This window comes from Colobus angolensis, unplaced genomic scaffold (assembly GCF_000951035.1).
Source record: "Colobus angolensis palliatus isolate OR3802 unplaced genomic scaffold, Cang.pa_1.0 Scaffold558, whole genome shotgun sequence".
In the NCBI taxonomy this organism is placed as follows: Eukaryota; Metazoa; Chordata; class Mammalia; order Primates; family Cercopithecidae; genus Colobus; species Colobus angolensis.
In genome coordinates this window covers 1,527,312-1,550,568 of record NW_012119132.1, presented here as the reverse complement: position 1 = coordinate 1,550,568, position 23,257 = coordinate 1,527,312, and the positions used below count along the sequence as shown (strand labels likewise).

The 23,257-nt window shown below is 35.0% G+C and overlaps 1 protein-coding gene across 6 annotated transcripts in view; it reads right to left on the bottom strand.

Moving 5' to 3' along the window:
• Positions 1-1,306: 1,306 nt before the first annotated feature.
• Positions 1,307-23,257, bottom strand: part of NRXN1 (neurexin 1) — a 1,138,235-nt gene continuing 1,116,284 nt past the window's right edge. For 3 of the 6 annotated variants that reach the window (XM_011961493.1, XM_011961492.1, XM_011961494.1), the window contains one exon: positions 1,307-5,084. In XM_011961493.1, coding sequence (XP_011816883.1) covers positions 4,777-5,084 — 308 coding nt within the window. In that variant the 3' untranslated portion in view covers positions 1,307-4,776. The remainder of the gene's footprint in view (positions 5,085-23,257) is intronic. The other 3 variants (XM_011961488.1, XM_011961490.1, XM_011961491.1) reach the window with 2 other exon arrangements.

The following is a 23,257-nucleotide window of genomic DNA, read 5'->3' as shown; positions in this document are numbered from 1 at the left end:
GAGAAGTTTGCCCTTAAGTTAATACTAAGTTATTCAGAAGAGTAGAGATATGTAGGATGAATGGGGTGGTTTTCATATACTAGACCTCCATAAATAATTGAAGACTGAACTTGTAAAAATGAAGCAAGATTAATTTCAATAAAAATTGTATAACTGGACATTTAGTTATAGAGAAGGATACTGTAATGGTTAAAGTTAGTTCATGTCATCTCCTTGATGATTTCTTTTTTTTTTTTGAGATGGAGTCTCACTCTGTCACCCAGGCTGGAGTGCAGTGGTGCAATCTTGGCTTACTGCAACTTCCACTTCTCAGGTTCAAGCAATTCTCCTGTCTCAGTCTACTGAGTAGCTGGGAACACAGATGCCCACCACCACTCCTGACTAATTTTTGTATTTCTTAACCTTCTTAATACTCGCTGAACCATGCATCTTCAGTATTATTTCTAAAAAAGTTTTGTTTATATCTAATATCTGTTTTAGTGATTCTCAATCTTTTGGGGAATTTTGAAACCGTTTGAGGATTTGATGAACCTAATGATTACTTTTACTGGGAAAATGCTCATTCACATATACCTGCCAAGTTATTATATGTATAAATATATATAATTATTTTATGTTAAATACTTAATACTTATATTAAAATATTCAATATATTTATATATTTACATGTAATAGCAATTATATATATTTATATCTATCCATTATATATACATATATATATTTTACATATATATCTCTATTATTACATATATATAAGTTAGCAACCCTTGAGGCCTAATCACTGGGCCCTGGACATCTATGCCCTCTATAGGTTAAGACCCAAAATACTTGGTCTGATTACTAATAATAGGTTTTATATAGCAACTGCCTTTGAAGTGTTTACATATTTTTAAGGGAAACTAAATTATATATCCTTTAATTTAGACATTAATAAAATGTGGATTGTTTCTGTTACATTTTTACAATCATGAATTAATAGTAATAAAGAAATAACAAATATATCTAGACACTGCAGGTTCAAAATGAATTAAGCATTCATGTTCAGACTTTTTACTGTTGAAGAAAAAAAGACTAAACTTACGCATTTTCATCAGAAAATCATTTTCAAGTGCCGGGGTTTTAAAACAGTTACCAACTGTTGAACTAAAACTTACTCTGATGAATCATCTGATTTCTAAAAAGCCAATTTATTTTGTGAGAAATAAATATAGTTCTATGGAAACAAACACTATGTTCTTTTATACATTTATTTTTTTTTTCAAATAACACGTGAGAGTCAAAGAAATTAGGCAAATAGTAACTAGTATGTGATAGTGCTGGAATTTAGTCACAGGTTTACTTAACTTGGATTCCATTGTTTTTTATAGAGAAAAAGCATATTTATGAAATTAGTATTTTAACGTTGTTTTCAATTAATACTGTATCAGTTTATGGTTTCTGGCATATCAAGATGAACAAATGTATACAAAAGTACATTGAGTGGCTCTACCTTTAATTGTATGAATATAGAGGTGTTTAATGACTAGTAAAATTCAGACAAAAGAGAGTCAACATTCTTCCTCTGTAATATAAGGATGGGTATTCCCTTCAGATGCAGTCTTCCTTACTGTTCCACTTTCACCACTTTCCCATTTTCACCACATCATGAAATGGTGCCGCATATACTTTTTAAAATCAGTAAATCCACAGTTGTATTAAGAAATATTTTATTAACAAAACAGTAAATTCCACTTGCTTAGCATTTCCAATAATGGATAAATTGGCCTTGCAACAGAAAAACAAACAAACAAATAAAAAAAGAAGAAGAAAACCCCTTAGATACCCAATCACACAAAGCACTAGAAGGGTAGGGTTTTGTGGCCTTTCTTTGATGTCTTAGGGATTGACCACTTCACACATTATTGTAGTATTTGTTGTTTTAAAAAAGGCAACACATTACATGGATAAAAAAGAAGCATAATCAATCAGAAAAGTTACAGTCTAGAGATGTAATCAAATTTATGCCAAGTAGTGTGAAATCCTCAATCAACTGCAAACTATGCATGGAACCCTGATATGTTTGGTATGAAGATAGTTGGGATTCAAGTCATTTTCTCCTTCTAACTCTGTTCCCCTCTTTTCTTTTTCCATTCAAGAAAAAATAAGTTTTGCTAGAGTGAGTTTGTGTAAGCCAATAATATTAGAAATAATCTTACTGATAATAAACTTTATCATTGCATGTAACTTTAAAATTTATGCTGGGGAGAAACATTGAAATCAATCCCAAACAACACATTTCATAGATATACTGCTTAAAATTACCATTATTCAATTTATTTTCTATTATATTTTAGAATCTATCCAGATGGAAACTGGTTCAAGCTTAATAGATAAAATAGAAAAGCAACCTTAAAATTAAAAAAAAAAAAAAAAAAACCTTGAAGCTGTAAATTAGTAGTTTTACACTTCCCTTCTTATTTTACTGGCTTTCCCTGAGTAAGACTGAATGAGACGGGGGAAAAGAAAAGACTCATGAATTCTTTAACGCGGCAAATTAAAAAAAAATGAAAATCTAGAAAAGAAGTAATGGATATTAAATTTTCATTGTATACCTTCTACTTTCTGGGTCATAAAAAGCCATTAAGATTCTTTCACAACAATTACTTGGCAACCATAGATAGTGGTGATTTGCTATGAATTATACATATTTCTAAGGTGCTGTACATCTGAAATCCAGGTCACTTCTTGGTTTTTTTCCATCAACTAAAGTATCACAAAAGATGTTTTGCATTTTTTGCTTTTGCTGATTAAAGCTAATTGTAAAGGTATTCTTCTCTTCTACAAAATTTATTATCGTTCTTTTAGAAGGTATTCAAGTAATGCAACCAATTTTTACTGAAGCATCAACTTGCAATCTCATAATGCATTTCTTTCGCACTACCTTCTCATATTAATAATTTATTGCTGTGAACATCACTGAATAATATGCAAAAACAAGTGTATAATCTATACTTTTCTACTACTTAATGTGTTAAACTAAAACTATATTTAATGATATATATGTAAAACCAGAAAAGTTAAAACGTAGTCAATAATTAAGAGAGAATGATTTTCTTAAATGGGTAATACAGAATAAAAAATTACTGAAAAATACTTTCTTAGTTGAGAAAATGTTTACTTTCCAGAAATGTTCATCATGCACATCAGATTCAGAGAATATATATATTACTTTATTAGAAAGAAAGTTTTCCATTGCAGCAGCCAGAGTTAAGGTGTAGATTAATCAATTTTGCTTCCAAAAATCTGCCCACATAATGGTTCTTATTCATGCAGCAGTATATCAGTGATATTCTATTTGATAAGGAAAGGTTCATTTCATTAGGGACTAAAATCTTCTTGGGGTTACCTGGGAGCAAGATCTCAATGAAGCAAATCACCCCATTTGTCATCAAAACCTTGGCACAACCCTCTTCCTTCCTGCTTTTCAATATGTCAATAAATATTTGCTACTGTATACACGTTTGGCTCTTCCAGTACATCTGATGGATTGCTGTGGATTCGTGTGTGTGTGTGTGTGTGTGTGTGTGTGTGTGTGTGTGAAAATAGTGAATGTATGTGGGAATGTATTTCAGGGAGAAAATATTATAAGATACATATGTATATATTTGACTTTCTAATTCACACCTTTCATACAAGTACTAAAACTCAATTGCAACAGAATGAAGGCTGTACATATAAGAAAAAAAGTAGCTGAGTCTTTTTATATACATTCATACATATCTTCCTTAGAATAAACACTACACTGTAATTTCTTTAAAAAATAAAAGTAAGTAATTGTGGCAATTTATAATGGTGGCAAAAAAAAAAAAAAAACCAAATGAAATAATTGTTGCTCTGATGTCATAAAACTCCCTATACTTAGCAACACTTATAACATTGAATTTACCAAAAATGGCTGAAGAGCAGAGATATATTTTGCATTTTCTATACAACAGGCTATAAAACGTCACTTATCACAGTCCAGAAAGCACACAGAGATGGATTTTATATAAACATATGTAATAACATAATAAGCGTGCATGAAAATTTCCCAATGATTGCATCTATGCCCTCTTTTGTTTTGAAATTTTGCGTGAAAATGTGCCTTATATTTCACATTTTTGAAAATAAGGCCTCCATACTTTTTTTCCTCTCTCACAACCAGAAAGGGGCTTTTTGAATGTGTTCCTACACAAGTCTTCAAAAAAGCCAGCACTTTGTTTCAAATGCAAGTTCCAACCACTGCTCCAGTTGCACCAGGCGGCAAACTCTGAAAGGTTTGCAGGTTGAGTCACTCAAAAGGACAGTCTTCTCTGGCAATCGGACTAACTGACTTCTCAGGAAAGCGCTAGCACTTTGGCTAAATCCAGGATCATAGGTAGCTTCTTTTTTGTGTTATGTTTTGTGTTGGTTTTTGTGTTGTGCCTTGATGCTGTAATACTCCTTTGCTTTATGAATGCGTGCGGTCATCACTGTCTTTTAGAAATGTTCCAGCAACATAAAGACAAGCAGAGTAAATGAAAACACTGTGGATGTTAGGGAATTTATTGGCCCCTGTTTTTTGTTTTTTGTTTTTCTTTTTTGAGAAACAAGAGCATGAGATACTTGTTTTTATTTTTTAAAAAGTCTTTCCTTCCTGATTGCATTCCCTGTCTTCTTTTGTATGTGCTTCATAAAAAGGAAAGTAAATAAGTTTATATTATGTCTCAAATAAAATGAAGACTATTTCTATACAAGTGTCCATTTAAGATCTTGGGATCAGACATAATACTCTTTATCCTTGTTTTTCTTATTTTTGTTGGCGCTTTTCGCACTGCTGGGTTGTTTCTCCTTTACGACAGCCCCATTGGACTGTGCTGAGTTACTGATGTAGTTTCGACTCTCGTCCACATGGTATGAGCCTTCATCCCGGTTTCTGTACTTGTACATGGCATAGAGGAGGATAAGGATGCACAGGGCGGCAGCAGCTACTATCCCAACGACCATACCCGTGGTGCTGCTGGACTCCCGGATCACTTCTGCTGAGCCTGGGTACGGCTCTCTGCCGCCTGCTCGGGTTGGGTTGGCTATAGAAAAGAGGATGAGAACAAACACAAGGTGATCATTGAGTTCACTGAATACGAGAGAGCTACATTCACATTTATTATCTATTTCTAACAGCCCCTATGCGTTAGGAAAGGTATCCTGTTGACAAATGTAGCCATCCCTCCGCCTCATTGGTACTAAAAACTAGGGACTATGATTCAGAGTTCTCTGGGAGAGATTTGTTGCTATGTCTTCTTTTTCACAAATCAATTTTGTTTACAGAGTTGTGTAAGCATTGCCCTAAATAAACCCCAATTAGCTCTACAGGGCCATTTTGTTGGTTAAGTGGAAAAACCACAAACCCAACATAAAGAAAACCAGAATAGCCCTACCCTATAATACTAGAGGGAATCATAAGAATCAAATTGGTGTTGCTCTGGAACATAGGTCTAACTAGACTGAATCAGGACAACTAAATTTAGGATTACTTTAGAAATCATATTCCCTTGTATTTTAAAGAATACAGTATTGAACAATAAGATAATTCACACATTTTAACCGTCTGCTTTTTAAAGTATAACTTTAGTTACATTTTTATAAATGAAAATAGACTAATTTCCATTTTGTTGGAGATTTACTTGTTTACATAAGTATGTGTGTATTTTATTAATTGATTGGGGAGCTCCCAAGCTAAACTTTGGAGGAGAAAGCAATAAAATATTCTTTCTCAGTGTTAAATACAGTCAAGATTGATTTTTTTAGTCAAAACTCAGAACTACCTAATAGATAATAATAGAAGACTGGCTAGTTTTATTCAACTGACAAAACCCTTCTTCAGTCTTCCCAAAGTATAAGTAAGGCTCTTTCTGGGATGAGAGCAGTGGATTTTGGGGTGCCTATAACTTCTTGAGGGTTTGGTCAGACACTGAAATTGATCGATGGGGAAGAATGGACCTGAGATTTAATTGGTAGACAGGAGGAGAAGGAGCAGCTCTTTTCCTCTATACATAATAAACTTTTTTGATATTAAAGGATAGCAACTGTAGAGAGAGAAGAAGATTCTATCCTACTCTGACTGTAGGTCATTTTTTCCATGTGAATTGTGTTTTCTGCTTTTCCCTGAATCTCTATCCTCTCACTTGTCCTATATAAAAATATTACTTTTCAGATGTAATGTATTAAAAATGCTACAACTTTCAAAACACTATTCTTTGCCAATTATGCATAATGAACTTAAATAATCTCGATTGCATATATACTAGATAGGATGTATGTGTATGAGTGTGTGTTCGTGTGTATGTAAGAACTGAAAACTTAAGAAGACTAAAATTGTGCTTTTATTTCACTACTACTAAACATCATTTAGTAATTAGTTTTAATATTTCTGCAAAAGTTCTTGTTAATTACTGGGAATCATTTTACCAAACATATGGCTCTATACTGCTCTGTAATTCCATTTTCAAATATCACCAAGATTTCTTTTGCCTAAATGTGTGTGTGTGTGTGTGTGTGTGTGTTTCTGTGATTTTCCTTTCCTTCTCCAAATAAAGTCTTAACAAATATAGCCATTTCCAAGGTAGTAGCTCTCAGTCTCAAAGTAGCAATATGCTATGTTCTGGTGCTACAAAAGGTAGCAGGTGAAATTATTTATGCTGAATATGTCCTTGCTTGTTTTACAAAAGCCCATGGAGTGTGGCTTAATAAAAAGCTTTGGAGTTGCTTCTGTGGCCAAGGTGGAAGGAGACAAAGACTGTAATCCACAGTATTTGATTACAGGAATTAATTTTCTCTCGTGAAGAACAGAATCTCCTGCAGTAACTCTGTCACTACCTGACAAACCAAAGGCAGCACTTTCTCTTTTAAATAGAGTCATCTTTGCCAAAGTGTGCCAATTAGTTCAGCTGCTTTCACTAAATGAACACTTTCATTTTACAGAGCATTCTTTTTCTATGGTGTCTCGAGAGCTAAAAAGGGAATTTTATTTAAATGTTACCTAAATCATTTTTTCCAACCTGATGGAATGCTTTCATTTTAAACACATTTTTACAATTACCTCATTTTTACTTTGTCTGCCAGAAGGGAATAGGGAGAATGGAGATAACATTTGAATCATTTAGCTTATGACAGTAAAATTGGAGAATTTTAATGGAATGGAGGGTTTATATTTCATATACTAAGAATAGACATGTATTTTTTGATAAGGAATTGGTATCATAAATGGACTATCTTATCAAAAAAATATTTATTTTATTTTTATCTGCTAAAATATTTCTGAGAGGTTTTCAAAACCACTATGCACATAACCTAATAACAACTTTGTGTTAAAATAAGAATGAGGTCACAAAGAGCACAACAAAGCCTGAAATCCTTCAACTGTGCCATATGCATTTGAAAACATCTCCTGTTTGAAGAAAATATTTTCTTTTTTGCAACACTAGCCAAATTGTTGCTTAAGTCATATGAGGCCTAAAAATATCTCTATACAAAACCCAGATGTAAAAATTCTAAATATCATGTTTCTTAAAAATACAACCTACAAAAGCTCTACCAAAATTAAATAAACTCAATAAACATGTTATCTTTCTTTTCTCTGATTCACATTAAAATTTTAACAACCATCACAGCAGATATTATTATAGATACGTTTGGAATAGTTACTCCCATGTCTTACTGATTAATATTCTTTTTCTATTTATGCTTCAAATCTGAAGGCTAAGTGAAATTTTTCTTGACTTTTCTTCTAAGACTAGAATATTTATGTGTTGGTCGGGCAGGGTGACTCATGACTATATTCCCAGCACTTTGGGAGGCCGAGGCAAGTGGATCACAAAGTCAAGAGATGGAGACCATCCTGGCCAACATAGTGAAACTCTGTCTCATATAAAAATTTGCTGGGTGTGGTGGTGCGCACCTATAGTCCCAGTTACTTGGGAGGCTGGGGCAGGAGAATTGCTTGAACCCAGGAGGCGGAGGTTGCAGTGAGCTGCGATCACACCACTGCACTCCAGCCTGGCAACAGAGTGAGATTCTGTCTAAAAATATATATATATATATATATATATTTTATATATATATAAAAAGTATATTTTTTATGTGTTTATATATATATATATATATTTATGTGTTGATGGGACATCTCTCCCAGACATGTAATAAAAGGCCGAAGACATTTAAATATATTCATGAATTATAAATGTGGCTTCTCTTATTTTTGCTAATGATTTATTTTGATGATCACTGAAAAATCTCTGAAGAAAATTTATATTAATGTAAATGTAGAGAATAGTATCAATCACTAATATGATTAAGTGTCTTTTTATATAATTTGTTTGAAATTTATATAAAAGGGAAATGCTGTCATCTCAGCCACTTACAAAAATGTGAAAAAAATAAGATAAACTTACAATTAATTTCATGGATTTAAGAATTTTGCATTCCCTCTAAACTACATAATCAACTAAAATAAGACATTTTAAAACAATTAAAGCCATCTGCTACATGTTTTGTTCTTAGTAGTGCTGAAATGTGAATAATGTAATTAACTAAAATTTACTTTCACTCCTTCTTTCTTTCTTTGTTGCAGCATGTGACAAAGAAACAAGTGAAAGAGAATAACCTGTTAAAAAAGATTTAACTTGTTAAAAAAAAAAAAGCAAGCGAAAGACAATAAAGGAGGAGGAGCTAAAATAATAGAATACAAACAAATAAGCTTAAGTCTTTAAGTCCTGAATCTTCAAAGACTAACTCTGATGTGTAGGTAAAATTAAGCCGATGTAGCCACTTCATTATATTGGGCCCAGGGATATAAGGAACTTGGGTCAATGGAAAACTTCAGTAGGATTGACAGTGATCCACTACATGCGAGGAGAGCGAGAATACACACCTTCATCACAATACAAAGGCTTTTGACTTGTGCTGGCATTTTTAACCTAAATGATTTGGAAGCTACTGATTACTCTAGCAAGGAAACAGAGCAATACAATAATTACGACCCATTTCATATTTGTATTCACTTCTTTCCTACTCATTTCTGAGATTCATTTAGCCAAATGGCTATAGAAAAATTCCTGGGACTCTTGCACTGATAAAGCAGGTTACCTTAAAGGATCACTGAAAAGTAGCTTTTAATCCTTCCTCTCTCTCCTAGCATTTGGTAAGATATGGTGGTCTCTAGAAGTTTTCCACATGGTCTGCTTTGTCCCTGTAGATTTATCAAGAATCCTATGAATTTTCTTGTTTTTTGTTGTCTAACTAATATTGTGGTAACTTAGGTAAACATAAGCTGTCAAGTATTTGGACAGTTAGTAACGTATTTCTGCATTATGGTCTAAATCAATTTGTTCATATCCAATGATAATTCAGATGATAATTCATTATGGAAAATGAATAGCTAATGCTAAAGGCATATTTTAGTGCCTTGTCATACAGAAAAAATAAATGCAACTGTTGCTCTGAATTAAAAATTAAAAAAATAAATCTTTCAGATTTTAATCTGTCTTTTGCTGAGATAGTTATTTTAAACTACAACAACAGGAAAGGAAATCGCCCTATGTTTTATTTCTTTATTTTTTATAGTCTTTGATACTGTATCTGTGAAACAACACCATTTCCTCAAATTAGAACAAATTTAGATCCAATTAAGAAACACATGGGGAAAATATGTTTGAGACACATTAGACTTCAGTACAGAGCAGAGAGGGATGTCAGTGCACGCTTCATCTCTTACCAGCTTCTTGCACCCTCTGTTGCTTCATCCGTGCTCCTCTCTATTTCTCCTCCCACTTACCCCTCTTTATCCCCTCTGTGCCTTGGTCTTCCAGCTCCTGAATTATCCTTGTGGGGGCCCTCCCCACCCCCAGGTAAACGAAGGTCAGGCCAGCAGGGGTCAGGACTTTTTGCCTCTTGGGTTGGTGTGTTACTCAGGAAGGTGTTCAATAAACCACAAAATTTATTGTCAATTTCCTAATTTAAAAACACAGTATAAAATAATTATTACTGGCACAAGTGTCTAAGTGTGATTATTTTAGCAGAACAGGTTTTGTGTTTCATATTGGCATGATTACTTTAAAATGTAACTTTCTAAATTTGTTTGCAGATAAAATTGTATGCTTTGTCAAAACAAATAATATTTGATCACTAATTTAAAAAACTTTTGTGATACATATGATAATATGATGGGTGCATATTAAGCCATTAAACTTTGCATTGTATTTATCAGTTTGCATTGTTTGATTATATCTAATCATACCTTAGCATATGCAAATAGAAGTTAAAGATTGCAATTACTGAGGACAATGATTCACAACTGAAGTGCTACAATACTAAGCAATTTGAAAGGTACATTTTTGAATATTAATAAATTTTTCCAAGGAGATTTCACTTTGCAGTGGTAAGTGACATCCTTCATTTTTCTTTCTGAAATTGGAAACACAGCAATCAATTATTGTCATTAAAGAAAACCGCTCTTGATCTATGTTTTTGCAACTCTACATGATAAATGGTGTTTATAATCCTAATTCCTGATAAAGAATGGGGTTTGGTGGGTGGTGGGACCTTGTCTTTCTATTGACGAGTTCACCAAGGCAGTAGCATGCCATCAGATGCTCTTTTTATCACTCAAATTGTCACTTTTATGAAATTATTTTGTATACTTGAATGAGCTTTTCTTCCACTGTAATCTTATATATATATATTGGTTCCAAAGTTAACTTTCAAGGTTAGATTATAGTTTCTAGGTAATTTTGGGGGCTGGTTTTATTTCTTCAGTATAGACCGTTAATGTATGTGTATGTCGTCAACTATGAACCTGGCACACCGTAGATAAAGTAAGAGTATCATTATAACCTGATGACAATGAAAATTCGGCTTTTGAGCTTTGAGAAAAAGATTATAAGAAACTACCAGTCTTAGGAAATAAAAAAGAATAAAACATGCTAGTGGTTAAAAAACAGACACACACAGGTTACATATTTAAGATCAAGAGGGGATCATAAAGGATCATTAAACTCCATAATGCCCAGCATATATCATTTTGCTAACCAGAATTGTTAGATGTCCTGTCTTGTAATGATCCTTTTAAAAAAAAACTCTTGGCAAGAAGCATTTACTGAATTTCTTCTCACTAAGAGTTTCTGACCAGTCTTTCTGGTTTTCTCATAAATTAAGCTTAAAGTAATAGATTTTAAATTTCTGTCTCCAACCCACCTAGGAAAAAAGAGTTGCCTAAAATGATCTCATTAGGCCAGAGTTCTATACTGTGTCTAATAGATGTAGAAGTTATTATAATTCTAGGCTAGCCTTGAAAATGATTTTGGATTTATAGGGAAAGATTTGACTTTTCCAGTACTCAGTTTCATTAATACTGTGAAAAGAAAATTGGAATTGTAGCCTCCTGGGGTGTTTGTGAATTGAGATTAGCACAGTTTTTCTCTTTCCCATTTGGAAAAAAAACAACTCAAAGTTTATTACTTTTTCCCATTTGTTTGCTTCAATACAATGTAGGCCAGAAGAAACAATTATGATGCAATCATTCACAAGTCATGTTTAAATGCTACATTTGTAGGAAAGCAGGTACACAGTGATTTATATGACATGCATTAATTTCGACTCATGCTGTGGTTTTGTGAGAAGTGAGGGATGCTGGATGTTTCAAATTCCCTCCATTCTTCCTCCCACCAACTCCACCTATGCCTGCACATTCTTAAGTTCACTTATGGAGGTCAGACAAGTCTTGAGAGAAGACATGTCTGACACATCTTACATTACACACCTTCCCCAATATATTGGAGATTTAGAAAGAATTTGGAAATCAATAAACCTTTGCTACCTGCCTGGCTGCTGTCTCTGACATTTCCCTCTGCTTCTTTCAAAACCACCAAAGCATGCGTTTGAAGGGCAGTTAAGGGGCCACCACTCTGATATTGAGAGGTTCATTATCTTCTCCAGAGATCTAGGTATTGAATGGGAAGGGATGCTATACACGGGAAAACTCATCACGTGCCTGCACAATAGAGAAACCCAACTAGGAAAGGCTGCTACCTCAAATGGTACCACATGGAACAGAAGAGACAATGGATGTCCACACTCTGTATGACCTTGGTGACACTGAAAACGAATAAGCAGAGAACATGCACAATCTCCCTCATCTCCAGGGGGAGCCATAGGATCATGCTGTTTACAAATCTTATTCTTCAATTATTCACTATGTTGTAAACTATATGTCTACAGCTTAGTCATCTATAAGCTTCACAGACTTTTTACATAGTCATTGTATCCTTGTGGTTTGCATCCACTGTGGTGCTTACTCAAGCACCATTGTCCTTACTATTCTCATGGCCATTCATAGTCTGTTCACAGCTACCTACTCCAATTTGTCTTCCATATTTGTCAAAGGAAGTTACAGTCATATATTATTGCTGTCCCCAAGTCCCCACATACCCAAAACAGTTCAACTTTTATGCCTTGCTCATATAACCTTTTATCTCTTCCCTGTTTAAATCATACTTATTTTCTCAAACTTGGCTCAAATGTCCCATCTTTTATGACTTTTTTCTCTAATACCCTCCTTCTATCAACAAATATATAATGAGCTATAGTTAACATTCCAGGGACTATATGAGGTCCTGAGGGTACAGCAGATAATCAAACAAACTTGATGTATATGTCTTCATGTACCCTAAAATATAGTGAGGCAGAGAGGCATACAAGAAGGAATCACACAGTTAAAGTAACAGCTGGGATATGCATGGCGAAGGAAAACTGTAGGTGCCATGCAGGAGTAGGACAAAGGTTTCTGATTGCAACTGCAGAATCAGAAAGATCTTTCTGAATTTGTGACACTTATGACAAAAATGAGTAGAGAGTAGTCAAGTGAAAGTGGGCAGAGGAGTCTACAAATAACATGTCGAATGACCTTGAGGAAACAGAGTTTACTTTTCAGGAATTAAACAATAGTCAGAGTGGCTGTAGCACAGTGAGATTAAAGAGAGAGTGAGAAGAAATTGCAAGGTGGACATGAAATTTATCGTAGAGACTGTAGACTATGGAATAAAGCCATAATAAAAAGATGAGTGTATTTGACCCCATAAATAACAATTTTATGTGACAAAAGCCATAGTATCATTAACAAAATGAAAATGACAAAGGAGGGGGGAAATATCTGCAGTACATATGATGGACCAAGAGTAAATACCTCTAAAATACAGAGTGTGTGTCAACTGATAGGGAAAAAGACAAACAACCTACCAGAAGTATGGAGAAAAATACACACAAGCAAGTGAAGAAGAGATCTCAATGCTGGTGAGAATATTCTTAATAATTGTTTGATTGTTATTAGAAAGGAATCCAATAACATCTATTAAGTTTTTTTAAATAAATAAATTCTCTCAACCGTATATCACATCACTAATTTTAACGTTAATTCTATACTATTGTAAAATCTCACTTAAATGTTTCATTCAATTGTTTTGTCTTTTTTCAACTACATTGTTGGTCCTATGACAGTTTCCTGTGACTCTGTTTCTCTTTCTTATTAGTTCTCTCACCTTCCAAACTCTAATGAAGATTGAACACACTGGCTGAAAACTGTATGTTTTATGTATAATTAGAAGAAAAAATTTCTAAGTTGATAAATTTTCAAGGGCAAACTAGGTTGAATATAATCACTAAGAAAGTGTGAAAGCCAAGAAATGTGGCTTACACCTGTAATCGCAGCACTTTGAGAGGCTGAGATGGGGGATTGCTTGAAGCCGGGTGTTCAAGACCAGCCTGGGAAAGAGAGCAAGACACTGTCTCTAGAAAAAATTAAAACAAACATCAGTTGGGCATAGTGGTGCACACCTGTAGTCCTAGCTACTCAAGAGTCTGAGGTGGGAGGGTCACTTGAGTCCAGGAGTTTAAGAATACAATGAACCACGATCATGTCACTGCCCTCCAGCCTGGGAGACAGAGCAACAAAGTGAGAGACCCTCGATTTTAAAGTTTTGAGTAAAAGTGCTAAGCAAGGGGGCTGAACACTGACATTAATATGGCATATTTCTTTATAAAATATTTTAACTCACTATTTCTCTAACCTTCAACTTTTGTAATATCTTCAGTATAAAGGATAAATGTAATATTTATTTCATTAAATCAGAAATCACTTCTTCTGTGCTTGGGAGCATTGGGATCAATGTACAATAATTAAAATACTGTATCTGCTTTCCCTATGCTTCAAGGTAATATGTCACTTAATCCCAATGACTAAAGTCACTAAGCTATTTAAAGTTAACTGAGTCATCAGTCTGCAGTTTGATTCATTTGGATGCCTTATTTACATCACCATCATCTGACAACCACAGTATTGCAAATAGTTGACAGCTAACTTGGGGCTCTTTTTCCAATTCAGAGTACTTGTAGAAATTTCTAGGGTGCTTTTCAGTTCTGTTGCTATTGGAATTGAAAAGGGTCTCATTACTCAGGCACAACTTTCCATAATTGTCAAGCAGAAGAGAGCCAGATAGGAAATAAATGAGAAAATCAGTTTCAAAACTAGGGAGCCCAGAGAATCTGTATATGTTTTTCATCAAAATGTATTACAATCCAGAAAAATGCAAGAAGAGTTATATTTTGAAATGTAGATGATATTCCTTATTAACTGATTTCTACTCAACTAAGCTTCTTGATACCAAAATAGCTTCTCTTCCTGGGAGCTCATTGACTACAACACCCAAAAATATATACATCCAGAAATCACTTTTCTTAAGATCAATTTCCTTTTATATATCTAGAAATTTGAACAATCTATCTTTACAGAAAATGAGTTTTATTCCACAAAATCCTTAAGGCTTGAAACTAGAAATTTTTTGAAAACCTGGTTTATAGTAAGACAAAAATGGCAACATTATAGCTAGAGTAATGAGGAGTATAAGTGTGAATGTGTGTGAATGTGTGTGCATGTGTGTGCATGTGTGCACATGTGAATATTGCAGCATTCCTTCCAATTGTCTCTCAGAAGTTGCTGAGGTTGCTGGGCATGGTAATTCATGCCTGTAATCCCAGTGCTTTGGGAGGCTGAGTCGGGGAGTAATGCTTGAGGCCAAGAGTTCCAGACCAGCCTGGGCAACAAAGGGAGGAGACTCTGTCTCTACAAAAAATGTAAAAAATTAGCCCCGCATGGTGGTGCATGCCTGTAGTCTCAGCTACTGGGGAGGCTGAGGTGGGAGGATCACTTGAGCCCAGCAGTTTGGGGTGCAGTGAGCCATAATTTTGGCACTACACTACTGCTGGGCAATAGAGAACCTAATTAAAGAAAATGCTGAAGTCATTCTTCCCTTCTCTTCCTTTTTACTTTCCTTTGCTTTCCTTTTTCCTTCCCTTTCCTTTCTCTTTTCCCTTCCTTTCCTTCCTCCCTTCCTCCTTTCCAAATTAATAGGTTAAGCCAAGCTATTAAATAGTTCTAGGAAAACTTTAGCAATAACTTGGGTATGAACTTACTTAACTAAGTATCAAAACCCTCATCAAAACCTTCTTTCTTACTTTCTTCCATTTATTTTAACATTACTCAATCGTCAACTGATGCTTAACACAGCTACTATGACTTCCCTGCAACACCTATATTTTGTTTCTTATTTTATTTAGTTAACAACTACTACTTTTACTATTACTCTATGGTAGTTGCTGTGCTGTACACTTTACACATAAATTTTATCTAATTTATTCCTTATAACACTCTGTGGTGTAGGTATTATCATTACAAGAAAGAAAACTAAGTCTCAAAGAGATTAGGCTATTTAGACTTTATAAATGGCACAGCCAAAATTCAAACTCAGGTCGGTCTATGGCTACTAACATTTTATATACTCAACGTATATGCATTTACCACTGTGGATCAATTTGTTATTGTTTCTGATTTTATTCCTGCGTTAAGAGTAAAAACAGTTAGCACTTTAGGTGTATTTTCTAAGCAGTTGCCCAGTTTTACCCCTTCCAGCCACATTCCTCTTCACCTGCTGCCAACTCTCTGTCCTTTGCTGTGGGAGTTAACATTCCCAAAGAATCTTAGAAAAGCAGTGAAGAGTGGTAAAAAGAATATCAAATTGCATATTAGGTTCTAGTCTAGGTCCTGTACCTAACTTTTTGAGTAACAGTTCGCAGTTCATTATCCTCTGCTAACATTCTTTTATCAGAAACATGATAATGACACATAAATTATTTATATCCCAGGGTTACTGTGGGCATCAGATCAGGTAGGGCATTCAATATGAAAGTATCTGAGGAGGATGAGGACTTTGTAAAAAGAGTGATCATCTGATTGTTTTCTCTACATCTTCCACACAAAAGGTACTGAATCAGCAGCTGTCCCAACAATTACACAGTTCTGCAATATGTACCACACACAGTGTCTCAATCAGCTGCGGCGGTGACCATCAAGGACATTATCTCCCTGGGAGTAGCTGTATTTGAGGACTTCCCTTCATGAATGGAAGCCTTGTGAATTCAGGTGGCAAAAATGGTCATTTGCATTGTAGGGCATGTTGTTTCAGGCCATTCATTGTGGTGCTGCATGTGGAGCTTGTTTCTGTTTTTCTGTGAGACATTCTATCTTTAATGGATCAGTGCTCTCTGGCTCCTACGGCTGGAGTGAATTGCATTTCTCTCTCTTTCAAAATTTTATTATGGTATTTTATGTTTTAGGTGTCATAAAATCAATCATCTAAGACTATTCTTTGGTAATAAATAGCTGACAGCAAGGCTTATTATATTGGTAAAAACTCCTTTGATTAGGTTTCATTGTTTCTTTCTAAAATTGTTAAGTCAATTTTTCCCCACTTCCTTCCCTGCTCTGGAATTGCACAGTGTACTCTGGATGAAATCCAAAGTCGACTTTCCACTGCAGAGTTGCATGCTGGGTCCTAGGTGCACCCCTCCTCCACCAGGGTGCCCGCTCAGCATCCATATAAACCGGAGTCATTCTGTGTAATGGGGCAGTGTACAATTTTCCTGATTTAGAACTGGGTCTGTTTGCTTTGGGTGATCATCTTTATATTCCTGTCATGAAGCTACTGCCGTCTCAATTTTCTTTTGTTGGGAAAAGATCATATTCTTTTTGGTGAAAGTACAATAGCTAAGGTGAAAGATTAGACAACTTTCCCTCTGAGCCCATTAGAGAGAAGTGTGTCAAGTCTAGCATTAGGAAATATGAAAGACAAGGTATCCATCATGGTGGGGAGGCTGGGTGGGTAGGTGTGCCTGGTAAGTCAGGCTGCTGGGAGTATTCCTGAGTGTCCTAGGAAGGAAGCAGGAAAGTTAATCATTTCTTCTCTCAAAAGCACTCCCCCTTTCTCTCTCTCTCTTTTTATTTAGTATAAAAAGCCTAATTTTTTTCCTCCACAAATAAAATAAGAAGAGCAGAGGATATGTGCTCTCCTCCTACCACAGGAACCTAAATTTATCCAGCTAAAGCATTGCTCCTGTCTTAGTAGCTACTGAGAAAAGTTTTATGCTGATAGAATTTAGAAATACTTTGAAAAACTTGCTATATGCTGAAGTATCCATCAGTAACATTTCCTTTTCTTGTTTGGGGATATTTTCATTTATGATATGGTTTACTATTTAGTTAATTTGCTGGTACTACCAATAAAAGCTAATTTATATTATCAAAGCTTAGACTATGTTAAGTGCTTTAGATGCATTGTCTCATTTTTATCAGTACACCAATGTCATGAGTATTGAACACTATTCCTTTCATTTTGCAGATGTAAAAAGTTGAGTACACAGAGATTCAATGATTTACCTCTAATTACACAGTAGGTGGCCGAATTGAGATTTGAACACAGGCATTGGGATTTCTCAAGTTTACTCAATGAAACAAAATATTTTAGGGTGTCCTTAGATGTGAGAACATCAGTATTTTTCTTTCTCCTATTTTTTTTTTTTTTTTTTTTTTTTTTTAGTGTAACTAATGGCCTCTGGCTGTACTGGCATCTTTAATACACCATTTTTAACCTGGAAAATTAATAAAGTATTCTGGTCTTTGCTATTATATTGTCAGTGCCAGGCTTCTTACAACATTTGGTTTATGAGTAAGGAGCAACTCATGATGAGAGTGATCTAATCGACAAGTTACTGTGTTGAGATGAGAGCTGAAGGCTAAAGCCAAATGTAGCATTTGCTGCTCTGTGGAGCATATGCGCCAACAATGGAAGCATATTGGCTCCTCATGGAGGCAGCATGTCCTGTAGATTGGAATTCAGAATATGCTGGCTTACCTCTGATGTCATCTGAGCAAATGTAATTAATGAGGTACCAAGAAAACGCCACAGGAAGCCAATTTCATTATCAAAACAGGTATTTGACACAAATTACAAGAAAACCTGACTTTATCCTTCCTGGATTTCATGTTTTTGTACGAGATAAACTTACCTTACATTTTTTCTAAACCTGTGCTACATTCCTCCCTTCAAGGTGGTTAAATATTTCAGAGCATGGATGTGCATCTTGTTGTCTTCTTCCAAAGCTCGACAGGACATGTGCCATACTGTTAAAAGGCTCTTACATTTTAGCCATCTTCCAATAAGAAATTGCGATGTGAAACTGGTTATTAATGCTCTAAGGCTGGATACATACAGGCTGCCTAAAAACTTATGCTGTACTCATTACTGAACAGAGTTTTCTGTTTCTTATTGTAGTAGGTTTCTGTATTAGCAGCCATCTATTTTTTACAGACTTCAGGTAAATGCTTAATCTCCCTTAGCAAACTCACTTATATGCTAAGTAATTATTTTAAGTGGCCAATAATATGTTAGTTAAGACATTTTAATAGAGCCCATTCTCTCTAATGCCTAAAGAGACTGTGCTGCTGATTTTTTACTTTGATCAAATGCTCAATGCCTTATGAATGACCTCACTACAAGGCAGAATACTGCCTCCATTGGCACACAACCAATGCTAGTAGCAGTAGGTCCTTCACCTATCACTGGATGTGTCATAATTATTTGTTAAACCCTTAGTATGTGGTATGTGCCAGACACTGCCAAGCATTATGTATGAATCCTCTTTTTCCTATCTCATAATTAACCCTATTCTCCCCCATTTTACAGACAAGGAAACCGAGCATCAAAACTACTAAGTAACTTTCCCAAGATCAGGAAAGGGCTGCATCTCTAACTAGTTCTATATAATTACAAAGTCCTGGCCATAACTAATATTCATTTCTGGTGGCATGTCACAATTCTTTTAAAATGTTGTTAAGAGCTTTTCTAAAGTGTGACAACCATTGTTTAAAAAAAAAAAAAAAGTCCAAACCTCACAAAAGGGTAAAAATAGTTCAATTAAATACAAATTGCTATATTCTAAAAAACAAAACAAAACAAAAAGACACATGCATATGCACACACATACACACACACATACAAAATACCTTTTGCTCGTGATTTTGTTTCTTGCTGGACTCCTGGTAGAAACTAGTTTTGTTTAATAAAAACTGGTTGCTGGGAAAGTTGATCTCAACTTAACCAAACAAAGATAGGCTTCTTCCTGCCTCTGGTCCCCTGGCCTTCCATTTCTTAGGGCATTTGTAATTTCAAATACTTTATCTGTCCCTTTGATGTGTAAATATGCAGGACTTGGGAGCCATCTCTTTGTAATATAAACATCAAAGAAGATAGAACCCCTATCTCCTAATTTCTGTGGGAAGGGTAGGAGCCTAACTTCAGTGGGCTCCTTGCTCCAAATTGTTAAACTACCCCCTGTCATGAAAAGATGAGATACTTTGTTTACATTTCCTTTGGGTGAAGCCCATTTGCAAGCACACTTGGTCCCAAATCCACCCATCCTAGCAATTAAATATTCTCCATCCTTCTTGTTTGTTTGTTTTCAGTGAGTTGCGTTCAGGCTGAACTCTGGCCCACCTCCCCTATTGTGATAGCCTTGACTAAATCTTCCTTGCCTGTTTGACTTTGTTCAATGTAATTTTTAATCTGACATTACTGCCTTTAGAAAAGCAGGGGCAAAGTGAGTAAAAATGACATGTGATAACTCTCTTCTACTTTAACCATGTACCATTTATTTTTACTCCAGTGTTCTGAAGAATTAACTATATATGGAAAAAAACATTTCCTACACCAGCATGTTGCACCCTGAAACCCAGCTAGCACATCGGTTTCCAACTCCACCTGCCCCATCCTGCACCTGAATGATGAGCTGGGCCCTCAGCACTGACTCTGGCCTGGTACTCAGAAGATGCTCTAGATGTTCCCTCAAATGGAACACTCATTGCCACTATTTTTCTGGCTGCAGCTCAAAATCCTCCATTTTGATAGCAACGTGTTGCCTATTATGGGCTAATTAAAGTCACTTTTGAATAATTACATAATAAATAACACACATTTAAATGTAGAACAAAATTATTTTCTAATCAAGCTCTAAAAATATGATCTAGCAGGAGAGTCCTTTAAATGATCGTGATACTTACTTAATGAAAAGATGCACCTTGTTCAATATACATATCTTTATTCCTAATGTGGTTAATGATATCAATTCAATAGAAATCCCTTGATCTTTTCTCAAAACAGCACACTGAAAAACCCCTCAAATTGCATGGTAATTGCAACAAATTTAGCTTAATGAATAGTAATACATGTAAAGAATATGACATGAAGTTATTTAAATGAACTCTTGAAAAATCGATTCTATATTTGTGAGGTGCCTGAATTTTAGAGGAAAAACCTTCTGCATTCCAAGAAATCATAAGCCCACCTCTTCTTAACTAGAGAATACACCTGCTCTCTCATACTGCATGACATGACTTAATCTGTCTGACTCTCTTTAGCTATGAAAATGCCTCATAGTTTCATAAAATAATGACATGGAATAATGTTTGTAAAGGACTAAGAACACAGAATAAATCTTCACCAAATACTAGCTATTATTGCTATTTATCATTGCTTATATAATCTGAACCTTGATCAACATGATTCCTCTGATAGGCAATCAACAGTTGTCTTTTGAGTGGTTGTACTGATGACCTCACCTCTTGTGTTCCAGCTAAAGAGATGCCACAAAAACGGGCGATGCTTTTCTTTTTCCCTATGACTAATGAGATATTTGATTATTCAATGGAGTTTTTCTTTTCCTAGTTTGACAAAAGTTTAATTGATTTGAAAGTGGCTAATATCCTATTAGCTACCCATCCCTTAACCACTCATAGAGAATTGACATATTATTCTTAGCACTGTAAATCTAACAGGAAACTGTCCTTCCTAAACAGGGCTCCCAGAAAACAGGAAGCAGGTCCGGTTCCCTTTGCAACAAATGATAAATTAGAGTAATTTATTAGGGACCTCCTACAGCAAAGAGGGTCACTATCTTCATTTAGGATCCTGAATATCGACACAAAACTCACCTTTTACACACTTCTTCAGGAGTTTTGGAAAGGGTTCTATTTAGAAGAGGGCCTCCAAACTAAGAGATACTGACATGATTAAAGGACCTTCTTGGAACTTAAGTGGTTTTGCAGTGTTGCCATTTTGTCAATTTACTAAGTGGATCTAAAATGTAAAAATTAAAGACATGTTTTACAAAAACTTTGATTCATGTGAAAAACGAAGTCTTGGAAAATATGTGTTTGTGTGTGTGTGTGTGTGTGTGTGTGTAAAAATAATAATAGTAATAACAGCAAACACTCATATTACACTTATTTTGAGCAAAACATTTTTTATAACACACTTTTCATTTATTAACTCCAGCAATCATATATCTAGGCTGAGAAAAAAAATCACAGAAGGTGTAAATGTTTTGTGAGAAAAATTATGAAAAAAATGTTATCTCTCATGTGTCTATGCTTCTTAAATTGGGCAGTTTAGGACAATAGTGACCTATGACCTTGTTACCAATAGCTGGTTCAGATTTCTACCTGTTCACTAAGAGCTGGGGTTCACTTAGCCCTCCTTAATCACATCGCCAATATTTCATATTCTGAAGCCATCCTTTTGTATTCTGAAACTAATTATATCAATGTGAAGTTATCATCCTATGCTAACTGTGCAGGACAGTGTGGCTGAAATCAAGTATAATTGAGTTCCATGTGTTCCCACCCAGGAGGTTGACCCTAATCTAGTTTTAACATGTACAGTTCCCATCAGGAGGCCTGAGTGGTTTCATCAGTGGCCCACCAATTTTCAGCCAGGAAAAGTGACAACAATATGTAAAAGGGAAAATAGCTTGGAATTTCTTTTGTATAACTGAATTGGGGGAAAAAGCCACCATTTATGTTCTACTTCATGTCAAACATTGCAATAAATGTCTTCAATATATTAATTAATGTAGAACTGAAGGCATAAACTCTCTATTTTTGCTCCCAGAGCTTAGCAGAGCAGTGCATATATAGTGACACTCAATAATTGATCAGCGATGAAGCTGACAACCCACCAAATATATAACTTCCCTGTTCATTAAGAGTTCTGCGTGGAATCACAGGTAATTCCAGTTTATCAAATATTTGATAAAAGGAACAATTTACTAGTACTCAAAATGATGCTAGATTTTTCCTATTTCTTCCATTAACAGCTTTAGGAAGGTACCTAAATAAGGAACATAGCCCACTTTCAGAGAAAAAGCCATTTTTTGAAGGTGGGGAAGGGTCAGAGTGATTAGAAAACTCATGAGTAAATACTTAGGGAGAGTGAGGTACCCAGAAGATTTGGGCAACACACCTATAAAGGTAACGGTGCATCTCCTTACAAAGATTTGCTTTCACTTGCCCAAGGACTAGCAAATGTGCATAGAAGATATGTCTGTTTCAGAATATTTACCTCAATATGTTAGTTTTATAAAAAGCCACTATCCCAAAATACAGCCTAATATGCAAAATATTTTTTATTAAGATATTTCTAACATCTAATAGCAGCTACAATTATCCAATGTCTAATAACAGCAGCAGCTATAATTATTGTCTATTATTTTACATCTGCATTCGAGATGAATCGCATGCAGGAAAAAGAGATGGAAGAAAACCAGCACATTAGGAAACCATGACCTGCAGGAGGGGCAGCCTATGATGGAACATTATTCAGATTTGGGATTCAAAACAGAAACAAACAGAAAAATGCAACCCCTATTCCAAGAAAAAAGTTGGAAAAATAGAAAAACATCATATAAACTAAGAATTTCATTAGAAGCTATCACATAAATAGAACCAATTTCTGCCAAAAGAGTCACCTCCATATGAAGCATGGAA